Source organism: Manis pentadactyla, chromosome 6, assembly GCF_030020395.1.
Source record: "Manis pentadactyla isolate mManPen7 chromosome 6, mManPen7.hap1, whole genome shotgun sequence".
Classification (NCBI taxonomy): domain Eukaryota; kingdom Metazoa; phylum Chordata; class Mammalia; order Pholidota; family Manidae; genus Manis; species Manis pentadactyla.
This window is the reverse complement of record NC_080024.1, coordinates 61,429,992-61,452,722: the sequence shown is the minus strand read 5'-3', so window position 1 is coordinate 61,452,722 and position 22,731 is coordinate 61,429,992. Positions and strand designations below refer to the sequence as shown.

General features: G+C 43.5%; 1 protein-coding gene across 3 annotated transcripts; it reads right to left on the bottom strand.

Moving 5' to 3' along the window:
- CHRNA1 (cholinergic receptor nicotinic alpha 1 subunit) lies at nt 1-17,403 on the bottom strand. 3 transcript variants are annotated; one of them, XM_057503894.1, is made up of 10 exons: nt 17,229-17,396; nt 11,207-11,352; nt 11,051-11,095; nt 9,894-10,003; nt 7,712-7,907; nt 6,988-7,225; nt 4,403-4,626; nt 3,223-3,462; nt 2,715-2,886; nt 1-240 (listed from the first exon to the last, which is right to left on the bottom strand). In XM_057503894.1, the coding sequence occupies exons 1-9, from the start codon at nt 17,323-17,325 to the stop codon at nt 2,755-2,757; spliced, it is 1,428 nt and encodes a 475-aa protein (XP_057359877.1). In that variant the 5' UTR covers nt 17,326-17,396; the 3' UTR covers nt 1-240; nt 2,715-2,754. The 3 variants fall into 3 exon arrangements, with proteins under 3 accessions (XP_057359877.1, XP_036732858.1, XP_036732859.1); XM_036876963.2 differs by lacking the exon at nt 1-240 and having other exon boundaries at nt 666-2,886; XM_036876964.2 differs by lacking the exons at nt 1-240; nt 2,715-2,886 and having other exon boundaries at nt 3,279-3,462; nt 4,299-4,626; nt 17,229-17,403.
- Between the last annotated feature and the right edge of the window lie 5,328 nt (nt 17,404-22,731).

The window sequence follows — 22,731 nt, the reverse complement described above, 5'->3', positions numbered from 1 at the left end:
CTCTGAATGATTCCTGCTTCCATATTCAGTCTGCAAAGCCAGCAATACTTACCATCTGGGTTCCAGCTCCACAATGCTCCTTATTTCCCAAGAAGTCATTCTGCTCTCCAGACACACCCATCGATAAAGCGACATGGGGCAGGCCAAGGCTGGGTGGGCCTCAGCAAGTACCTCTAGGTAGGCATCCCAGTGCCCCTGCCTCCCCTCGCAGTGCATGGCCTTCTGGAGCCCAGGCCTTACCTAAGGGAAGAGATTCCAAAGATGAGCATCTTTGGCTTGGTGACAGATTGATGAAGCAGATGTTTAGGGGCTGATGGAGCTACACATCGTAACAGTGTTGTGTCCACTCAGGCCAGCTCTTCTGGCTTCTAGGACCAGGAGCCTTGCTTTTGGGGGAGAGATGGGTTATTTGAGGGAGAAATGGGTTATTTGATGTAACAGAAACAGCACAAGAACAGACGTTAGGAAACCAGGTTTGTTGCTAACTGGCTCCGTGACCTAAGGGAGGACATTTCTCTGATCCGTAGTTTCCTTACCCTAGAAATGAGGAGAATGGAAATGATTTTAAGTTCCTTGTCTGAATCAAGTCAGTCCTGGGAGTGGCCAAGCAGCAGACTTTTTTTTCCTTCTAATTTTGGTAAAATATATATAACATGAGACTTAACCATTTTTTGACATTGTTTTCCTTCTTTATTTGACTTTTAATTGTGAAATACACATAACATAAAATTTACCATCTTAACCATTTTTTTATTAAGGTATCATGATACACAGTCTCATGAAGGTTTCACATGAGCAACTTGTGGTTACTAATTTACCCATATCAGTGAGTCCCCCGCCCCTGCCCCATTGCAGTCACTGTCCGTCAGCACATAGTAAGGTACCATCTTAACCATTTTTAAGTGAACAACTTAGTGGCATTAAGTACATTCACAATGTTGTGAAACCATCACCACCATCCATTTCCAGACTTTTCTATCATCCCAACCTGAACCTCTACCCATTAGGCAGTTACTCCCCCTCCCCCCAAACCCTGATAACTATTCTACTTTCTGTTTCTATGAATTGGTCTACTCTAGGTACGTCATGTAAGTGGAATCATACAATATTTGTCCTTTTGTGTCTGGTTTATTTCACCTACCATGTTTCTAAGGTTGATCCACATTGTAACACATAGAGGAATTTCATTCCTTTTGAAGGCTGAATTGTAAGTATATTCCATTGTAAGTATATGCCACATTTTGCTTTTCCTTTGAGGGACATTTGGGTTGTTTCCCTTGTTTCCACCTTCCGGCCATTGTGAATAACGCTGCCATGCACAATGGCCTATAAGTATCTGGTCAAGTCCCTTTCACTTCTTTTGGGAATATATCTAGCAGTGGAATTGCTGAATCATATGAAAATTCTATGCTTGTTTTTTAAGGAACCACCAAACTTTTACCCTTTAGTTTACTCTAAAACAAAGGCACTCAGTCCTCCCATGTGTGTGATAGGGAATCCCACAGAGAAATAAATTGAAACCCCCGGGGTTCAGACAGGCCACCTGGCTGTGCATTCAGGGCTCTCCCCCAGTACTGGTGTTAGCTGGACATGCTCTGATGGCCATTACTGAGCCCAGGGCTGCACATTTTCCAGTTCTGGGGTGAACTACATTGTGGTGGAAGGTGGCTATGGAGAAAAATAATTTTCTCTCCTATTCGCTTGTCCAGAATTTTAGAAAGAGTGATGTTATGTGCACACATTTCTGGTTTCATTGATAGAACTGGAACCCCCACACATGACCAGGATAAGGATCAGGGGAAAAAAGAGCAGACAGAAAGATGGCTGACACAAAGACGGATGCCTCGGAAGCACTGGTCAGAGTTACAGAATGACCTAGAGGAGCCGGGGTGCTGGGAGAGCAAGTGGGCTGGTAAACTGACCCAGCCTGGAGCTGCTTTGAACCCAAGTTTGTTCTGGCTTCAACCCTCAGTTCTTGTACTTGCAAGGCTGGGCAATGAACACACTAGCAAGATTAGCAACCCACCTCAAGTTCAGTTTCCTCATTTTTAAAATAGGGCATAATGAGAGTTAAGGGGTGAAATAAAACTGTACGTGAGATGATTCCCACAGGGCTTGGCACTCACCCTTAATACAGGTTAGGACCTGTTTTCCCTCAAATGCTGAACATCAAATTCAGGTGCTATGTTAGACTGGGAAACCGTTCCATCACTTCCCAGTTCTAGGAATCTACTTGAAAACATGGGTTTTGATGCAGTTTTCAGTTTGGTGGCCATTTAGGAACTTAACTGTTGCCTTTCCATTGCTTTCTTTTTCTCCAAGTCAAATGCTTTATCTTTTTGGGACTGTTGTAAGGGCCTTGCCTACTAGGTACAAAACTGGATTTTAAACAAAAGATATATTCTTTGCTCACAGAAAAGTTAAAAACAAACCAATAGAAAACTCCAGTTATTCTGGGTAACACTGTTCCAGATGCCACTGGAAATGAATACTTTTTTGTAGTGGTCCCATTTCATTTGCTGAAAGGGTTCACTCTTCGGACAGACAGAGCAGGATGGAAGGGAGAAGCAATATGAAAACACTTTGAAGTTACATCCTTAGGTAAATATGAATCATTATTATTAATCATAAATACAGGAAACTAAATGTTTGATCAGTGAGCTTGTATCCAAGCAGACAAATCTGCCTGTCTTCCCTGCCTTGCTGTGTCCTGCCTAGTGCTGGGGCAGAGGCAGGCTCGGCTCAGCTTTCTGCTCATCCTTGCTGGTTTAATTCAATGAGCCGACCTGCAAACACAGCCAGGGTTCCGATGATACAGACGAGCATGAAGACCCCAAGGAGAATGTGATCCATCACCATTGCAACATATTTCCAATCCTCAGCGGCCTGGGAGAGAGGGAAGTGTTAGAATTTCCTTATGAGGGTCATTAGACTCACAGTGTTTATGCTGTGCATCTTCTATGGCTCACTCAATTTGCAGACCTCACAGCCCTCCACATCCCTTGGCTGGCATTTGATCTTTATTTTTTTTAACAAATTGTTCACAGTGTATGATTTACTAAGGTGGCTTAAAGGCAGTCACCAAGATGTACTGATCTACATCGTAGGCCAGTAGCTGCCTCTTGAATACCAGCCGAACCCGTCAAGCGAAACCTATCCGTTTGCACTCAAGCATGGGATCATTTATACCCAGAGGTGTGGGTTTCGAGCCACAGAGCTTACGTTATTGGACTCCTGGTCTGACTTCATGGTCTCTGCGATGTACTTGACTCCCTCAATGGCACTTTTCACCTCGGGATGTTTGATTAGGGGAGAGTGGAAGCCCATTGGTGGAGGCCCCGGCTTCCCAGAAATGTCAGAAATATCAATGTCTTCTGTGAAAATCTTTTTGTCCTGTTTTTCTCTGGATGGTCTTTTCATTGTGGAGAAGAACATGACATTTGGGATAGTGTCAATAAAAACCTAACATAAAAAGAAATCCATGTATGAGAATTATACCAGCAAGACAAACATCAGCTCTGACTTTGAATTAGCAATGTGACTTTAGACAAGTCATTCAGCGTCTCTGGGACTCTGCTTCTTTGTTCTTAAAACAAAAGGACTTCCCTAGATTTTCTGTTTTCCTCCATACATATCCTGTAGCCTGTCCAATTACTTTGGCTAACGGTAGGATTCTGTAATATGAGGATCTCACCACTGGAGGGAGCCCGTGCGCGGCTAGCTGACATTTAAAAAAACGAAACATAAGCTTCCAGACCCCTATAGGTACCTTCTTTCAAGGCAATGTGTGGTCATCGACTGGTTAAAGAAAGGGCTCCTCTGCTAAAATATATATACAGCTCCATCCCCACAAATCAGCAAGACTGTTCTCTTTCATTTCTTGTTCCTGAAGAAATGCAACGCAAGTATTGCCAGGGCTCACTCAACAGTATAGAAACGGACTGTTTCTCTCCAAATGAATGCATTGCAAGCAGTAGTTTTTCTGTCAATCCCTGAGATAGCTTTGTATTCTGCACAATAGACCCTGTACATCTCTAGCCTTTATTCTATTCCAGGCAGATGATTCTACCAGCAGAAAATAAGCAGTCTGTGCACAAACTGGAAGGCATACAAACAGAAATCTCGAGAATTTCACAGCATTTGAGTTAAAAAAAAAAAACAGTGGTTTATTCATCTTCTCTAATCAAAGAGATTCTTTAAGCTTGAATTTGGAGTGGGCTTGTTAATTCTGGTTTTCCTCTCTTTCCATGAGTTATTTATCCTGCATAGTTTAGAAAAGACACTCAGTTCCTAAGTACCTGCAAGTGTCAGCCCAAATCCCCTTGGCCACATGGGAGGGGAGACCTGTAGATGCCTCAAGAGAAAGGATCCCCGTGCAAAGTTGCAAGGGCTTGCTGCTCACCTTCCGCACCCACTCTGGCATGACGTGGGTGCTGGGGGAGCGGTGGTGTGTGTTGATGACAATGACAGTGATGATGATGGATGCGATGACAAACACCATGGTGAAAAGCATGTATTTGCCAATCAATGGCACAGCACTGGAGGTGGAAGGGATCAGCTCCACAATGACCAGAAGGAACACAGTTAAGGAGAGCAGGACAGAGATGCTCAGAGTCATCTTCTCTCCTGGACAAAATGAAGAGGAGACACAAAAACCTGCTTGTTATGGCTGAATTCTTGCTCCCTCCAAATGCGTATGTTGATGTTCTAAGCCTCAGCACCTCAGTGACTATTTGGAAGGGGCCTTTAAAGAAGTAATTAAGTTAAAGTGAGCTCATTATGGTGGGCCCTCACCCAATATGACTGGATTAGGACACAGATCCACACAGACAGGAAAGATCATGTAAAGACACAGGGAGAAGGCTGCCATCTACAAGCCAAGGAGAGAGGCCTCAGAGGAAACCGACCCTGCTGACACCTTGATCTCAGACTTACAGCCTCCACAATCATAAGATAAATTTCTGTGGTTTAAGCCACCCAGTCTGTGGTGCATTGTAATGACAACCCCAGCAAACAAATACACCACCCAAACCCAAGGGTGACAGGAATGTGACTTGCATGTTCTCAAAGCATCATTCTGGGGAAATTTTTTGGCAGAATTTCCTCTGAGACCTTGGCACCTTAACTCTGCTGACAGTGGCAAATAGCAAGCATTTCCAGTAGAGACTGCCAAGCCGGAAATTGTGCTCCACATCGTGCCCCAGAAAGCCATTTCTTGGCGGAACCCAGGGGACCAAGTTATGCCAAGCTGGGCAGCAGTTTTCCTGTCTGCAGCAGAATGTCATAAACCTTACAAAATTGAACTGCAACTTGGCCTACTTGCTACACAGCAGATATGCACTGGACGGGCAGCCAAAAAATACACGTATAATTTGCTCATTATGGGAGTGAGCTTCAAGACCAAAACAGAAAAAGCCAAAAATCAAAGATTTTACATCACTTTTTCACATTAATCTAGGAGGATGATTTTTTTCCTTGTATTGTTTTGTTTTTCTTATTAAGGGACCAGATTATCTGCCCCCACCTCTTTTCTCTAAGCCCTATTATTTCAGGGGGACAGTTCCCCCTTAGAATTTTAGTATGGCAAGCAAGATGGGCAGGGGCTGAGTGGCACAGGAATATTTTCAAGGGGATAGCCCTTCAGATGCAGTAGAGAACCTTTGGAAGGGACTTCCCTTGTGATGATCTTGCTTTATGTGTCCTGGAAAACCCTTATGCTACCCTGCTATCCAGTGTGGAGCTTTCTGTCATACTGGATGCTTCCAGATGCTAGAAGTATGTAAAGAATACAGCGCAGATGTACACAGAAATGATCTATTTTGCCTCATGGGTAGAATTCTACCTAGTGAGTTGGAAAAGAAGTGAAAAAGAAGACAATGATAAATATGAACTACTGATCAAGTTAATCAAATTTCTCAATTAGCAATAATGATACTAATAATAGCTAATGTTTGTTGAGCAGTCTCACTGTTCTTTTCAAGGGTGAATCATGTAATATTTATAGACTCTGATTATTTTCCATATTGCCCTGACTAGTGTTTTCTCTCTTCACTTCAAGAAGATTCATTTGATAGAAAGTTGAAAAATATATTTGTTCGTGATCATTTAAGAATCAGTACAATCACTAGAACATGCATTCTGTGGGACAAATTCTGCCTTATTTATTCTCTATGTATCCTTGCCATGTAACAGGTGTTTAACAATATATGTTGAATGAGTGAATGCATAACCTTTTTTTTCCTTATTGAAAAGTTGGTCTTAGACATTTATGAGTTTTTAAAATCACTTTGATGAAATTATTACCTGTTATAAGTTCGTCTTTCCCCCTACTTGTCTACCCTAAATTGTTTATGAGCAGTGGCTTGTGGCAAGCATGTGTGTACCTTTCCCCCTCTTTCTGTAGATGGCTAGTATTTGGTGAAATTATGTCACAGATGTGATTACTCAGTAAGAGGTTAAGTTGTCTGGGCTGATATGTGGGAAAGAATTGCCACTTGGGAAGTATATAGTCTTGTATATAAAGATACTGCCATCTGGAAAACGGATATGCAAAAGAAATTTTCAAGGGGCAGGCGGTGAGCAAAATAGGCAGGACTTGGATTGGTCAGTAAATAGCAAGTGACTTCACAGGGGGAGTGCATGAAGAGTGTCTGTGATCCATGCCTTACCCAGCACGTTTCTGAGCACGCGGCCGTTGTTCAGGTACTGGTGGCTAGCCCCTTTAACTAGACTGAGCTATGTTCTGTGCGTCTTCAGGGTCACCTCTGTCTGACTGCTCTGTAGTCTGCTCCTGCTGTGCACTCCCCCCACAATGACTTTCATCACTGCTCATGCCATTCAGTGCATGCATCCTCCTAGTGATGATGATTTGGGTCTGTCTGGCTGCATTTATTTATGAACCCATGTTTAGTTCTGGCTTTCCCCCAAAACAGCAGGATGAGACCTGACGGCATCAGCAGCAGCTGCCATGGCAACCAGTGCACCCACCTGAGTCTGTGGGCAGGTAGAACACCAGGCCGGTCAGGAAGGAGAAGAGCAGGCAGGGAATGATGACGTTGACGATGAAGTACAGGGGCAGGCGCTGCATGACGAAGTGGTAGGTGATGTCTAGGTAGGGCGTGGAGGGGCAGCACGCATAGAACACCCAGTGCTTCCAGCCCCGGGACTCCTTGATCACCCACTCCCCACTCTCCATGAATCTGCTCAGGTCTGGCTGGTCGCTTTCCTGAGGGGAGGAAATGAAACTGTGAAAGCCCAGCCATGCCAGCCTGAGGAGAGGCTCTGTGGTCAGCTGTGACACGGGCACAGATTCCATTGCTGTCATATTCCCAGGAGGGTCTCTGGGTCTCTCCCACTTCCGGGCCTTACGTTCCCTTCCCTGTGGACGGACTGGTGGCTTCGTCACTGGGAAGCTCCATGTTGACTACACATGCGCGTCACCTGGGGGCTTTAAAAGAATGGGTTCCGCGGCCCCCCCACCCCAACCCCCCCCAGGACTGATGAGCCAGAATTCTCAGCACTGAGCCTGGGCGTGGGGAATGCATTTACGCTCCCAGGTGATTCTCAAGCGCAGCGCGTCAAGACCCTTCCCAACCAGCCGAGACCCTCATGCGCGAAGCCCGCAGCGCTCCCTGGTGCTGAGAGCCTCTGGTTATGGACGGGCGGAATGGGAGACCCGAGTCCCACCTCATCACAGGAGGGCGCCACCTACCGGGTTGATGGCCACCACGGAGCCATCGTAAGTCCAGGTGCCCAATTTCATGCTGCAGTTCTGCTCGTCAAAGGGAAAGTGGGTGACGATGATCTCGCAGTAGCTTTTAAAGATGGCTGGCGGAGTCCACGTGATGTGGCCTGTGTGGTCCAGGAGCACTTTCGTTAACTTGACGATGGCGAAGTCACCGTCTGCACTGCAATCGGAATAAGAGAGGGACACGGCTCCAGGTGAGGGGTGGTGACAGCAGAAGCCTTCTGGGAAGTGCCGCTTTTATCCATGGCAGTGTTTTCGAGATTTGTCTGATAGAATCACTGGGGTGCCTGTTTAAAATATAGATTCCTGAGCACCAGTGAAGCACTGTATCAGAATTCTCCAGGGGAGGAATCCTGGAATTTATAGTTTTACAGAAATAGCAGGTAACACTGAGCGACTGAGTCTGGATTTTGCTCTTCACGGTCCTCAGTAGCATTTGTACTGTTAACCTCCATCTGTCCCCTCCCTGATGTACTTTGAAACTTAACTGGGGGAAAAAAACCAGGAATTTTTAATAAAAACTTGTCCAGTGGCTCATTATTGTGGCAGGCAGGTTAAGGAAGGAGTCTACCACTTTTTAAGAACTATTCAGAGCCCAGAGGGGTGGGGTCACCAGTTTGGACACCTCCAGGCCAGGCAGTGAGGCCCCTGGTGGGGGTGGAGGGGTGACTGGAGAGCCCCTCACCCTCCATCAGCTCTGCCATGGTGTCCTGTGGGAGCGGAGGCCCAGTGCTGCTAGTTATTTGGATTCTTCCTCAGAAGCTGAAAATCTGGATTTTTAAACCCAAAGTTTCCATGTTTTTTAATGTTGGGTTTTTCTAGAGACTAAATATTCAAATTTTAATGTGATATTTTCCAATTTTCAAATATTGGCACTAATTTCTTAATTTAAAAATCTAATATGATAGATACTGAAATAACAACAGGCGTCTTTTGCAAGCCTTATTCCGTGGGTAGGCCGCTTGTCCTGCAAAGTGCCTGTTCCAGGGGCCTTGGCCAAGAGCAAGACATTAGAATAGGTGCCCCGCAGGTGGGTGGGGTCTGCCTCCATAGGCTTTCAGGAAACATGGCATCTTTGGTGTCTCACTTCCTAAATCAAGAGATTTTCTTCCCATTGACTTTTCCTTGGGATGGACTCTATCCAGAAAACTGCAGGTTTGGACCTGTCCAAAAAAGCAGAGGGCTACAGATCATGTAAGTCCCTGCCTATAAGTAAGTGGAACAGGGTTCTCTCCCCACCAGGGGGTCGCTGAGTGAGCTTGTCAAAAGGACCAGAGGATTTTAACTGCTTCCCTCAGATTCTTAATGAGAGAGAAACCTAACTAACACGAGACACTGCTGTATCAGCGTATTTGTCTGAAAAGGTTACACAAGTGATTGGATAATTTGGCTCAAGCTTGAATTTCAGGTATAGTCCGAAAATATGTCGTAGAGAATCAGAGTGGGGAGGGTTGGCCTTAAAGGGTATCATTTCCATTTTCACTAGCCCCCGCTGCCTTCCCACGGAGTCTGCTCAGAAGCACAGCCTGCTGGCCCCAGACACATGCTGCTTAATGTCAGACCGCAATCCTCCAGGCCAATGTTGAGTGCTGGTGCCTGTGAAGGATGCTCTTTGAATGAGCATTCCCTGACAGATGAAGGGCATATGATAATGAACCTGTAAACCGAGTGTCTTGAATCACATTCCAGTCTCACAACATGCAGTGTGTCATGGAGCCCAGCGGCTGGGCCATGCAGGCATCCCGGGCCATCAGCAGCTGTGGTGTCTTGGGATGCCATGAGCATGTGATGAATAACAGCCCTGGGAGGCTCAGGCCTGTGGTAGGAAGGACTATTAATTCCAAGGAACTCAGTCATACAAAGTTTGGGTTCCTTGGATAGTTGCCATATATACTTCAGGAGCTCTCTGGGATTAAATGTCCCCTACCCCACAGCCCTGACTCAATTTGGCTTTGTTAATTGTTTCTATTCATTAACATGAGACACCATATGGCACCCCTAGCATGTCAACTTGGCTCTTGGATTTTGAGGGTTATTTAATGTGAACAGTGGTGAGCAGCAGAGAGAGCGGCGGCCTTCCCATCAGCTCACTTTGACTCACCTGCCCCTGGAATGCCCCCCCCCCGTACCCTCCTGTTTTGCTTACTTGTTATAGAGAACTAGGTCTGGGCGCCAGATCTTTTCTGAGGGAATGTGAATCTTTTTCAGGCCGCCATAGTCGTCTGGATTCCATTTTAGGTTATAATCCACCCATTGCTAGAAATAAAGATAATTAGCCAATTAAAAAGCTAAACATATTTTTTAAAATCTAGGGTTATCTAGAGTTCTGATGGGGTGATAATTCAGATATTGACAGAAATTGTGCTCCAGTAAGAAAGGTTTGATTCAGAATTTGGCTTTCACTTTAGTGACTAGCAGCAAAACTTACATAGCACTGACTAAATGCAGGGACCATCGAAGCATTCGGCTTACATTCATCATTTAGTCCTCACAGCAGTCCCGTGAGGGAAGAGCGAGCCCTGACCCCGTATGCAGATGAGAAAGAAAAGGCACCCCCAAGTCACACCACTGCAGGGTGGCAGATTCCCGAGCCCCATGGCCCGCCCCAGGGAAGGAGAATGACTATACAGCGAACATTTTCCTCAAGGAAAGTTTTTTAAAGTTTTTTTTTCCCTACATTATAAAAGTAGTATATGCCCAATGTAGCAATTTAGATAACACAATGTGCTGGATTGAACTGAGTCTCCCCAAAATTCATATGTTGAAACCCTAACCCCTGGTACCTCAGAAGGTGATCTTATTTGGAAATAGGGTCTTTACAGAGGTTATTAAGTTAAAATGAGGTCATTAGGGTGGGCTCTAATCCAGGAAGACTGGTGTCCTTATAAGAAAGGGATACTTGAAACCTGATACATATTCTGGAAGAAAGACACGTGAAAGTGCAGATGGCCAACCCTGAGCAGAGGAGCAAGGCCTGGAGCAGATGCCCCCTCACAGCCCTCAGCAGGTTCTGCCAACACCTTGAGTTTTAGACCTTTGGCCTCAAGTACTATGAGACAATGCTTTTGTGTTGTTTAGACTGCCCAGCTGGTGGCTTTGTTCTGGCAGCCCCAACAAATGTATGCACACAGAAAAAGCAGTGAACACCCACTAACATCCATGATGCATAAGCCCACTACCCCACAATATTTACTTCCAACATTTTGGTACCTATCCCTGTTTGCCAAGTTGATTTCCTCTGGGTCCTGGTTAAATTTTTGGGTGAATACAAACAACATAAGTGTAATTATCTAGGTGAATTACCTGTTTCAGTCGAACATTGGTTGTTACAATCTGATTTACTTCATCCTGAAAGAAGATAAGACCCCACCTTTAGGAGGTAAAAGGGGAGTGGGGGAAAGGGTGCTCTGGGGTGAGAGGTGCAGGTGCCATGGGGAACCTGGAGTGCTCTTGCCTCACCACATTGATGAGCTGTATCAGCTGCAGGCCCACGGTGACCTCCACAGCCTGGCGGTGATCTTCCACTGGCCGTACGACGCTGTTGTAGTTTTCAAATAGCTTTGCCACCAGACGGGTCTCATGTTCAGAGCCCAGGACAAGGCCAGCTGAGATGGCAAATGACACACACTGTCAGATTCTGCTCCCCACCTTCCACACACACTAAAGTGAGTAACTGAGGTGTGACCAGTGAAGGGAAGGCACGCAGGCCCCCATGTTGAAGGGCTCCTGAATGCAGCTTTAGTGCCTTAAATTTCTTTCCAAGCACAGCTGTGGGTGTGGCCCTTCCCAGAGAGATGTGCCAGATGGTCATCACACTTGTACTTTGGACAGATGAGATTCCTTAATACAGCCTCTGGCTGCATCAAGTTTGCTAGGAACATGCACACACACAAGAAGAAAGATCCACACCAAACCAGCCTCAGTATTTCAGTCTGGCATGGTGGAATGAAATCTTGGATGGATTTCATTACTGGACTCAGATCTCAGGATGGTATGAAGAGCCAAAAATCAATACTGGTTCACACCTCCTAGGATGGCCATAATTATCTACATTGAAAGTGACAAATATTGGTGAGGTTATGGAGAAACTAAAACCCCCATATGTTGCTGGTGAGAATATAAAATAGTGAAGCTGCTGTGGAAAACAGTTTGGCGGTTCCTCACACATATGACCTAGCAATTCCACTCCTGTGTACGTCCCCCAAAGAATTGTTCACACAAGCACTTGTTTACAAATGTTTATAGCTTCACCATATATAATAACTAAAAGATAGAAACAATCCAAATGTCCATCAACAGATAAATAAAGAACAAATTGTGGTATATTCATGAAGTGGAATGTTATTCAGCCATGAAAAGGAATGAAGTATTAATACATGCTACAACATGGACAAACCTTGAAAACATTATGCTAAATGAAATCAGACACAAAAAAAGCACATATTGTATAGTTCCATTTTTATGAAATATCAAGACTAGGTAAATCCATAGCAACAGCAGATTAGTAGTTACCAGGGATTAGGGGGACAGGAGAATTGGGAAATGACTGCTAATAGTACAGGATATCCTTTTGGGGTGATGGAAAATTCTGGAACCAGATATTGATGAGCATCACATAACATTGTGAATGTACTTAATGTCACTAAATCACATATTTTTAAATTGTGATTTTATGTAATAGGTGTTTTACCATGGTAAATTTTATGTAATGTGTAGTTCACCATAATTTTTAAAATATCACTATTGGTGGGTATGTCCCAGTTAATATGTTAAGATGTGCTTTGCTGACCTAGGTTTGGGGCTCCTGTTTGGAGCACTAATGTTTCTAAGGAGTCTTTACTACATTTTCCTTCAGGGTGAAGAGCAGCAGCATCTAGTGCTCTCAGAGCCCTTGGCCCTTTTATGTCCAGTGTTATGTGGTCCTCACCAGCTCCCAAGAGGCAGGAACACAGGCAGACATTTCCACCTGAGATGCTGGGCAGTCGGATGCCTTGTCCAAGGCCACACAGCAGTGCAGAGCCTGGATGGGAGCCCTGTCATTCTGCATGGGCTTCTGCAGTGACTCTTAATATTATGAGTGTGTTGCAGGCAGCCCCAGGAAGTCTACCACTGCATGTACCATAATTTCTATGAGAAAAGGGTTCCAAATTCCAACAAGTGCCTTATGAAGGCATCTTTGTAACTCAAGCCTTACATGGACTGGAGATTGCCTCTTCAGGGTTGGGAGAGGAAATAGATACATGATCCATTTGCCCTGAACCATATCTCCTCTTTCTGGGGTTACTGCTGAAACCACCATACCTTCTCCCTGGGCCAAGAGAACTTTAAAAATTGAATGAGTGAGATGCTCTCCCTTTTTTCCTTGGTAGTGTTAACCTATTGCCTGTATGATAACCTGTAAGAGAAGTTATTTTTCTCCTTGGATCCTGAGTTTGGAGGAGATTTTCTGAACAAAATAATTTTTAAGTAAAATGTAATTGCTTTTTCTATTTTTATTAATCAATAAAAATAATATCACACATAGCTAACTTGTTATGAGCCAGACACTCTTCTACAAGCTTTATATATATATATATATATATACATATACACACTAACTCTTCCAAACCCCTCATAACCAGGTATGGTAACTACTATAATTGTTCTCACTTTACGGATGAGGATACTGAGACAGAGAGAGGGTAAACGACTTGCCCAGATTCAGGAGGGGTAGAGTCAAGATTCAAACCCAGAGCCCAGGTGCTCAACCACTATTTCTCATCTAGAGTTTTAGATTAGCTTAAACTGATTATGCAATGGGTTGGAACATTTTTATCCCCCCAAAACAATGCCTTTTAATCCATATGTAGAGTTTTATTAAAGGCCATACATACAGTAAGTCTTTTACTCCTACTTTAAAAATGAGAAAACTGAGGATTGGACAGATGAACAATGTATTTATGGTGCCCAGCTATTTGAAGGCATGGTTATAAGTGGAAGCGGCCTGACATGAGGACCTGTGCTCCTCAACACCTCTCTGAAGGTAAATGTACCATTTCCATTTAGATTTTTTAAAATTTATTTTGATTTAATTTAATTTTTTATTTTATTTTATTTTATTTTGGTATAATTAATACACAATTACAGGAGCAACATTGTGGTTACTAGGTTCCCCCCATTATCAAGTCCCCAACACATACCCCAATACAGTCACTGTCCATCACTGTAGTAAGATGCTATAGAATCACTACTTGTCTTCTCTGTGCTATACTGCCTTCCCCATGCCCCCCTGCTACATTATGTGTGCTAATCATAATGCCCCTTATTCCCTTCTCCCTCCCCTCCCACCCACTACCCCCAGTCCCTTTCCCTTCGATAACCGTTAGTCCATTCTTGAGTTCTGTGAGTCTGCTGCTGTTTTGTTCCTCCAGTTTTTGCTTTGTTCTTATGCTCCACAAATGAGTGAAATCATGTGGTACTTGTCTTTCTCTGCCTGGCTTATTTCCCTGAGCATAATACCCTCTAGCTCCAGCCATTGTTGCAAATGGTAGGATTTATTTTCTTCTTATGGCTGAATAATACTCCATTGTGTATATGTACCACATCTTTTTTATCCATTCATCTACTGATGGACACTTAGGTTGCTTCAGTTTCTTGGCTATTGTAAATAGTGCTGCAATAAACATAGGGGTGCATATGTCTTTTTGAGACTGGGAAACTGCATTCTTAGGGTAAATTCCTAGAAGTGGAATTCCTGGGTCAAATTGTATTTCTATTTTTGGTTTGTTGAGGAACCTCCATACTGCTTTCCACAATGGTTGAACTAGTCCATTTAGATTTTTGAAGCATTCAGTGTAGATTAAGTATCTTCATTATGACCTTCCTGGACTCTACGTAGGGAACCCCTGACCTAGCCTACCTCTTCATTTCTTGTCTCCCAAGTTTTCTCAACCCAAAAGCATCCATGCAGAGCTTTCAAATGGTACCTTCCCCATACCATCTGCTCTTGAGGGCCCTTCAGGGGAGGTGTTATCCAAAGACTCAGCTTTTGTAATCACCCCATTGAGCCCCTGGGACATGGCAATCCTCTGTCCTCCACGCCTGCTATCCTGCACCCCATCATGATGGTCATTCATTTTTAAGTGACTGTGTATTCCAGTTTGACAGGAAGAACATACTAGAAAGCAACAGATAGAGCAGATGATCCATATAATGTAGTAGGAAAGCTATGCAGCCTAACCCTCCCATCCACTGGGGAGAAGTGGGGGAGGCAGGCCAGCATTCCAGTGACATCCACTTCCTCCTCTCCCACCCTTGCCAGTAACAAGGGGCCTGGTTCCTTCTGAAATGTATTTCTAAGAAATTTCCGAGCAGGTGTCCATCTCTTAGATTAGATTTGTTGGTATTCCTTCTTCCTTCTCAAAGCAGGGTGGAGTGTTAGAAAACTTAATAGAACTTGAAGTCAGAATTCTATGATTCTATTCCCAGCTCCAATATGGTCCAGAGAGTTGGACCATTTCTTCATTGACCAGTGAATCACAGTTAATATCTTCTTAAAAAGGCAGTGTGTAAATTAAAAATCATATAGATAAACAAATAAATAATGTCAGTTTCCCTTTTCAGCAAAACCATGTAGGTAATCCTTACTCAGATGACAGTAGCATTAATTCATTAGTCAAATGTTTATGGAGCATTTACTGTGTGCAAAGCATTGTTTTAAGAACTGAGTTATTCCAAGGTGAAACTGACATGAATCTTTTCTTTCCATCCTCATGGAGGTTGGCATTTGTCGTTTACATAAATTACTATGAACAATTTGAAAACTAATATGCCTTAAAAAAAAGGCGGCCGTGAAGTACTTGGAATTTCAGAGATGGAAGAGAGGAAAAGGTTTTAATGAAAGGTGCTATATTAGTAGAACAGAGACCATTACATGTTAAGCTACCACAGAGAAAAATGTGCTGATATGAAGGAGAATTTTGCCTATAAAGGACTGATTCTAAGTAGGGGAACCCAGCCACAATTTCAAAATTTTCTTTTTGTAACTCTGGTTCCAGTCTGTATTTTTATATAGGAAACTGCCTGCTGGATTGGGCAAAAGGAATTCTGTACTGTTACTAATCACCTTGGGCGATCTCAATCTCAGCAGATGCTGTATCTTTTGCTGGCCTTCGCAATCTCAGGCTGGGTTTCCTGACTGCATGTAACAAATGAAGTCTCCAAATGATCACATCCCAAAAGTTATAAATCAAGTGACCACAGGCAGGTTAGTTCAAATCTTTCAGCCTCAGTTTTCCTACAATAAAAAATTGAAATTTTTGGACCACCATGTGAATCGATACCATTGAAACCTAGGTTCAGTATAAATACATATAACATGCTTTTAAAAAAATAGCTAAACATGCATTTTTGGAGATCTTTGGTGTCGTAAGAGATATTTTAAAGATTTTTATATGTAAGTATACCACTTAAGAGTTTTCATTGGGTGTAGTGTTTGCACATACACACACACACACACATATACACATTACCACCACCACCACCACCAGTATAGCTTTGGTTGGATCAAGTCCAAATCCCACAGGATATGATTTGTCTGAGTTTAGGCTATTTCTCTCAACTCTGCTTTTGAAAAACTTTAATAACAAAACTCCCTACCTTTTTTGCCCAGAAGGCATATGTTTGTCAGAGTAATATTGGGAGAAATCATAGAATGTCAGCTGCCTTATTTCTCAGTTGGGATGATATCACCAGTAAACTTTAATGTGAAGCAATCAGCAAACATCTATTTCCTGCTACCGGAAGTTTGGGATTAAGGATAGCATTTCAGTTGCTGTGTTGTGACACATTCCAGAGTTGAATGCAGGTCAAGGGCTGTGTAAGGTTTTGTAGTTTCAATTCAAACCCAAACCTACATACAGTAATGTCCTTAAAAAAGAAGAGTAGGTAGGAATGTATTCATCTGGACTTTTTTAAAATTTCAAAAGTTTAAAAAATTACAAAATATTTAATCTCTTATGGAGAGAGTTTAGTTACAATTATTAATAGGTTTCTCTCTCCAGCACATGTAGCTGTCAATCAATCCTCTTCCTTACCAGAATTCTCTGAGAGCAATAAAACGACTGTTAATTAAATTGTTTTCATTTGTAACATTCCCCCAGAAGTCCCTATAGTTGTTCAAATATGAAAGCAGCTCCCAAATGGTAGAGGTCGTGCTGAATCTGATCATGTGGTTGAGTCGGATGCCAGGCTCTGATGGAGAGAGAGACCTGCAGGTCTGTTTTGTAGCCATTGACCAGGCAGCTCCTATTTTAATTCAGTAACACCAGCTAAAAATCTTTACCCAGAGACCAAATCGTGCCAACACTGATGAGAAACTGACAAAGTAGCCATGGGCTGGCAAAGCCCTGCCATTCTGCGTTCCCATCAAAGAGGCAGGACTGTGATTTAGAGGCTTCTAGTGCTTCCGTCTCCCAGGAGAGCCCCCCACCCAGGCACTTACCTGAGCAGAGCCCAAGGAGCAGGAGGAGCAGCCTGAGCTCCATGGGTGCTGGGCACCAGCGTGGACTGATGGCCGGGTGGAGGCCTGTGCTGCTCATAGGCACTGTCTGGCTGGAAGCCTGGCTATTAGAGGGTTTGGAAAGTGAGTCGGAGCTGTTGTTTCACACCACCTGTCTGTGGGAGTGACAGCTGGGCTGCCCAGAGCCCTGGAGCCCAGGGAGCTGCTGAGGGCCTGAAGCTGGTACAGGGTGCCCCACGTCACACAGCTGCTCTGCCCTTGACAAGATGAGTGTGAACTGTGCTGTATTTTAAATGCCCCATGAGTCAGGTTTAATAAAAAAAACTTACAGTAGGGAATGAGTTCTATTGAATGGTGAGCAACTCCAGCCCTTTTGGGTAAACTAGGACCTCATCTATGTGTATTGATTTGATCGGGGTCACTTGGTCTGAGTAGATAGTCAGCTGTTCGTGTAAGACACTGATCACCCTAGATGAGAGTGTAAGTCCGCAGTGTACACACAGGACAGTTCATTTGTTCTGGTCTCTCTAGACTGAGAGTGCCTGGGGCTTCAGTGACTGAGTGGATTCGAGGAGTGTGTGGCTGGTGCTGCACCTGCTGTGGAGAGGTCCGTGTGCAATGGAGCAGATCCCATGGTGGGCCCAGGGAGGACACGCGGCCCACCTCCACGGACTGACACTCAGGTGATGAGTAATACAGGCAAGTGTCCACGGTGGAAGCATTTGGTCCAGGTTTCCATGTTCTTCCATACATCCCTTTGCCTACTCTCAGGGAGCAAAGAGTAGAGAGTGATGCAGCTTTTCAATTCCTTTGTTAAAGAAAAACCAACCCTAAAACAAACAGTCAGTAATTGCTCAGTCTGAGAAGTTTTTTTGCCAAAAAGAGGAAGGAGGCAGTTATTTCAAGACACCTGACTGTTACTTCTTGCTTCCCAAGTTGAGTCGGATGAGGGTGCCCCCTCACCTCAAGCCCAGGGCAAGCATCCTAACAAGCCCCTCATTCCAGTGAATCCAAACAAATCATTAGAGAAAGGGATTGGAGGGGAGAGGAGAGAGCTGCAAGTTCACATTATTTATATTGTTTCTGTTTAAATTGTGGGAGATTTATTTAAATGAAAAAAAATTAGTTCCCTCCCTTCTATAGCAGAGCACTGTGACTGCCTAGCCAGGAAACAGATCCCTCCACCCTGCGTCTTGCATCTAGATGGAACCATGGGACTGATTTCTAGAAAATGAAATGTGAGGAAAAATTCTGAGATACACAAACCTCTCACCAGAGCTCATCCCTGCTCTTCCAATCTTCTGACTAGGTGGAATGGGTATGGCCCCCCAGGGAAACTGTCACACCACATGCTGAAGGTAACTTTGCTCTTGACATCCTGGATACTTGAGTAACTTCATGGAGGAGGGCACCCCATTGACCTGGTCACCAGCTCTATTTCATGAGTGAGAACAAAACTTTTATTGGGTTAAGGTACTGAAATTCTTGGGTTTATCTGTACAGCAGCTAGTGTTACCATTATTAATACAGAATTTATTGTCTTGCCTTGAGGTCTGTAGTTAAGAATGAACTCTAAAATATATAGCACTGCAGAGGAAGGCAAAAAGAATGGTATTGGAAGCTGAAAAGATAGAGGCCCACATTATATAACAGCAAACTATTTAATAAGACTCTTGGCCTTGGAGGCTTGTTGACTGAAGTGTCTATTGGACCTGTGGCTTCAGAGTTGCAAAACCCAGTCAGTTCATGTTGGTCCTATTTACTTTGCTTAGTGAGTCAGTACAAGGAAAAGTCAAGCTTAGGCAAGAGTTGTCTGGTTCAAGAGCAGAAATGAAAGGGAATAGAGTGAGTCCAGAAATTTGGGGCCTTCTGCTTTGAACCCCAAAGGGTAAGTGATGCCATGGAAAAAAGACTTTGAACAACAGCAGTCCATTAAGACTTCTCATTAAACAGATACTTTGCACCACTGCAACAAAGATCAGTTTAAGGGTGCTTTCTTCAAACTCCAACCTGTTTTTTTCCCAGATGGCTTCAGGATGGTTGCCATTGAGTTGAAGGGGAGAAGCATAAGGGTTAGGATGCAAAGAAGAAAATGAGGCTGGAGAATTATGTCTAGTAAATAATCCTGTGTGTGCATGCTGGCACATGAAAGTGACTGCAAACATGTGTTTCAGAAGCTTACTAAATAGTTAAAGGAATTGTATTGACAAAGAGTTATTGAATACAGACCATGAAAACTTTGTTTAAGCCTTGAAACAGTCCTTGGGTGCCCAAACATGACAGAAAGCAGGCTGTGACATCTGCACAGACTCCCCAAAAGGGCACTCTCTGTACTGCCCATGTTAGATGTGGCCATGGAGGTGAATGGACAAGCAAGAATCTTGCAGGGGGCATAGCCAGGGAGCAATAGACATGTGAGCTCCTCCCAGCAAACAAAAGTCAGGGTCCAACCAAGGAATCGCAGCAGACCCTCTCAGCGCCCACCAGTATCCTCTGAGCTTTCACCTCTTCTATGAGAACTTTGCTTCCTGTCAACGCCTGCAACCCTCTGCCTCAGGTTTATTTTTTTCTGGCTATAGGAACACACGGGACAAGCTGAAAATGCAAGAGAGCTACTACCCCCAGACACAGCCTTCAGCCCTAGTAGGAGGACAGATACCCCAGTGTGCTCACGCCTTGAACGGGGTCGCTGAGGCACATTCTGCACTGTGTCTGGGACTGAGTCCCTGTGGTCTGTGGTGGAAATGGTTTGACAACTCTCCCTTTTCTGGCTTCCTTCTGTTGTCTGTCTCACTTAGCGCCGTCCACCGCCTCTCACATAAACTTCTTACTGGGGTCTGCTTCTGGGGAACTGAAGACAGAATTTCTTGCACTGTATGGGAGTGGGTCACAAAGGTGTAATTGGGTGCCTTTACCATATTTTTACCATCTTCCCAATTCTCTTCTATGGATGAACAGTTGAAACTGTAGGTTTAAAAAATTGTTAAAGTTGCTATTGTCCTCAGGAGCAAACTTATTTTTCACTTAAATTTTATTATTCAGTTGATTCAAATTTATTACATATAGACAAGTTAGAAAATAGATAAACAAAAAGAAAAATGTTTGCCATTAGCCTTCTACCAAGAAATATCCATGGTTAGTGTGTTATTTTATATCTGTTCAGACCCTTTCCATGAATTTTATGTATTTATGTATGTATGTATCTTTCACTATCTTAAATCCCCACTTTATGTTACTGGAAATGAAAAGATTTACTCTAATTTTTAGGTTTTCAAGTATTAACCACTGCTAGGAAATGCTCTTTTCAGGAGAAGAATGAATCTTTTTTGTTTTAGCTTTATTGAGGTATAATTGACCAATAAAATTGTAAGGTATTTAAGATATACAATGTGATGATTTGATATGCATATACATTGTGGAAAGATTCTGCCCATGCATTCCTTTATGAGGATATTTTTCACTGGGCATTGCTATGTGCCAAGCAGCATTCTAGGCATTTGGGATACATCAGTAAACAAAACAGACAAAAGATTTCTGTTCGTCAGGAAAAATGCATTCTAGCTAGAGAAAACAGAAAAATGGAAAATAACAAATATACATAGTTCATAAGTAAATTGTTCAGTATCTTCTCATGGAATGTTATGGAAAAAAGAAAACTAATAGCAGGGTGGGGGCACCAGGACAGCTGGAGAGGAGATTGCAGCTGTCAACATGCTTCTCTGAGGATGGGGCATTTGAGCAGAATTGAAGAGGTGCAGATATTTGCATGATGATCCTTCAGGGCAGCTGAGCATTCCAGGCCGAGTCTAAGGTGTGGGCCTGGTGTCCTCATGATGTCGCAAGGAAGGCAGCCAGGCTGGGCAGGGTGCGTGATGGGGAGATGGCTAGGAGATGAGGTCGGAGGGTAGCGGGGAAGAAGGGACACAGCACGCCTTGTAGACTTTCACTCTGTGCAAGATGGGGAACCTCTGCAGGGTTTGAGCAGAGGAGTGGCATGATCTGACATACATTGTAAAAGGACAGTTCTGGCTCCTGTGGTGACAAGAGGCTGTATGGGAAAGATGTTAGGGGCTACTGCAGTGACTCAGGCAGGAGAGCGGTTGTAGTGAGGGTGATGAGAAGCGATTGGATTTGGGAAATACCTTTTGACACCAGAGCTAACAGGATTTCCTGAAGGATTGGATCTGGTTGCAAAAGAAAGAGAAGATGATGATTAAAGATGATTTACAGGGTTTTGGCTTGAGGATTAGGAAGGAGTTAGGTGCCAACAAGTGGATTAAGAAGAGGCTGTGGATGAAGCAGGTTAAATGGAGTTGAAAATTGTGAGGTGTCTTAGCGACATGGTGAGTTTGAGATGTCGATTAGAAATCTGAGTAGCAGTTGGAGTATGAGTCAGGAGTTTAAGGGAGAGGTCTAGGCCAGGGTAGATGGTGCGTAAAGCCATGATAAGGTATGGAATGCATATACGCAGAGAAGAGAAGAGAACTAACATGAAAATGTTGGGAAGAAGAGGGGGGTGGGGCAAAACCTGACAAGGCAGAAGCAATGAGGCTGGAGGAAATCCAGGAAAGGCAGGGTTCTGGAAGCCAGGTAGAGAGATTGTGCAGAGAAGAGGATGTGCCCTGTGTTAATGCTGCTGACAGAGCCTGTGAGAGGAGGTGAGGACAGACTTGATTATGGAGCTTAGCAATATGGGAACCACTGGTGACCTTGACATGTACAAAACCCCACTGGAGTAGATTTAAGAGGGGAGGCATTACAGCAGCTTTACTGCAAAGTGTAACAAAGAAATGAGGTGGTGACTGGTGGAAGGAAGAAGTCTTTGGTTTTCTGCCTTTTTTTTTGGATGGGAAACATAACAGCATATTTGCATGATGATCATAATGATCCAGTAATGAATTTTAAAATGCTGATTATGTACTAGTGAGCTGGAAGAAAACACCCAAAAAATGTTTTCAAAAATGAGATTTACCACATATAGTTTTCTATAACTTACAGAGCATATAACTAATATGTTTCTAGTTAAATAATGTGGCTCTGCATTTTCACTTTTAATAGTTGCAGAATATTCTATTTTTTGAGTGTATCATAGTTTGTTTAACCAACCCCATATCAACCCCATGGACCTTTGCATGGTTTCCTTTTTTATTTTTTATTTTATTTTATATTGCTTTATAAACAATCATGCAGTGGACACCCTTATAAGTCAGCCCAGTTTTCTGATTGTTGCCTTGGGATAAAGTCCTAAAAATGGAAGTGCTGGGTCAAAGAATGAAAACATTTAATATAATTTAATGCATATCAAACAGCCCAGATCTCCACTGTAGAATGAACCAAAGTCACTTCGTCTTTCCCTTACCCTAGTTATATTTTCTATTATACCTATCCCAGTCGTATACCGCTACACTCATTTGTGTGATTATCTCATTAATGTCTGTTTCTCTCAGTAAACTGCAGACCAGTGAATGTGGAGAGGTGCCGATTT

Excerpts from the sequence above, each read along its gene's own strand:
- CHRNA1 (XM_057503894.1), bottom strand. The coding sequence starts at position 17,325 with ATGAGCAGCACAGGCCTCCACCCGGCCATCAGTCCACGCTGGTGCCCA. Across the intron at positions 7,908-9,893 it reads GACCTAGTTCTCTATAACAA|TGCAGACGGTGACTTCGCCA; the intron begins GTAAGCAAAACA and ends TTCCGATTGCAG. Across the intron at positions 2,887-3,222 it reads CAGACCAGGAGTCCAATAAC|GCCGCTGAGGATTGGAAATA; the intron begins GTAAGCTCTGTG and ends CCTCTCTCCCAG.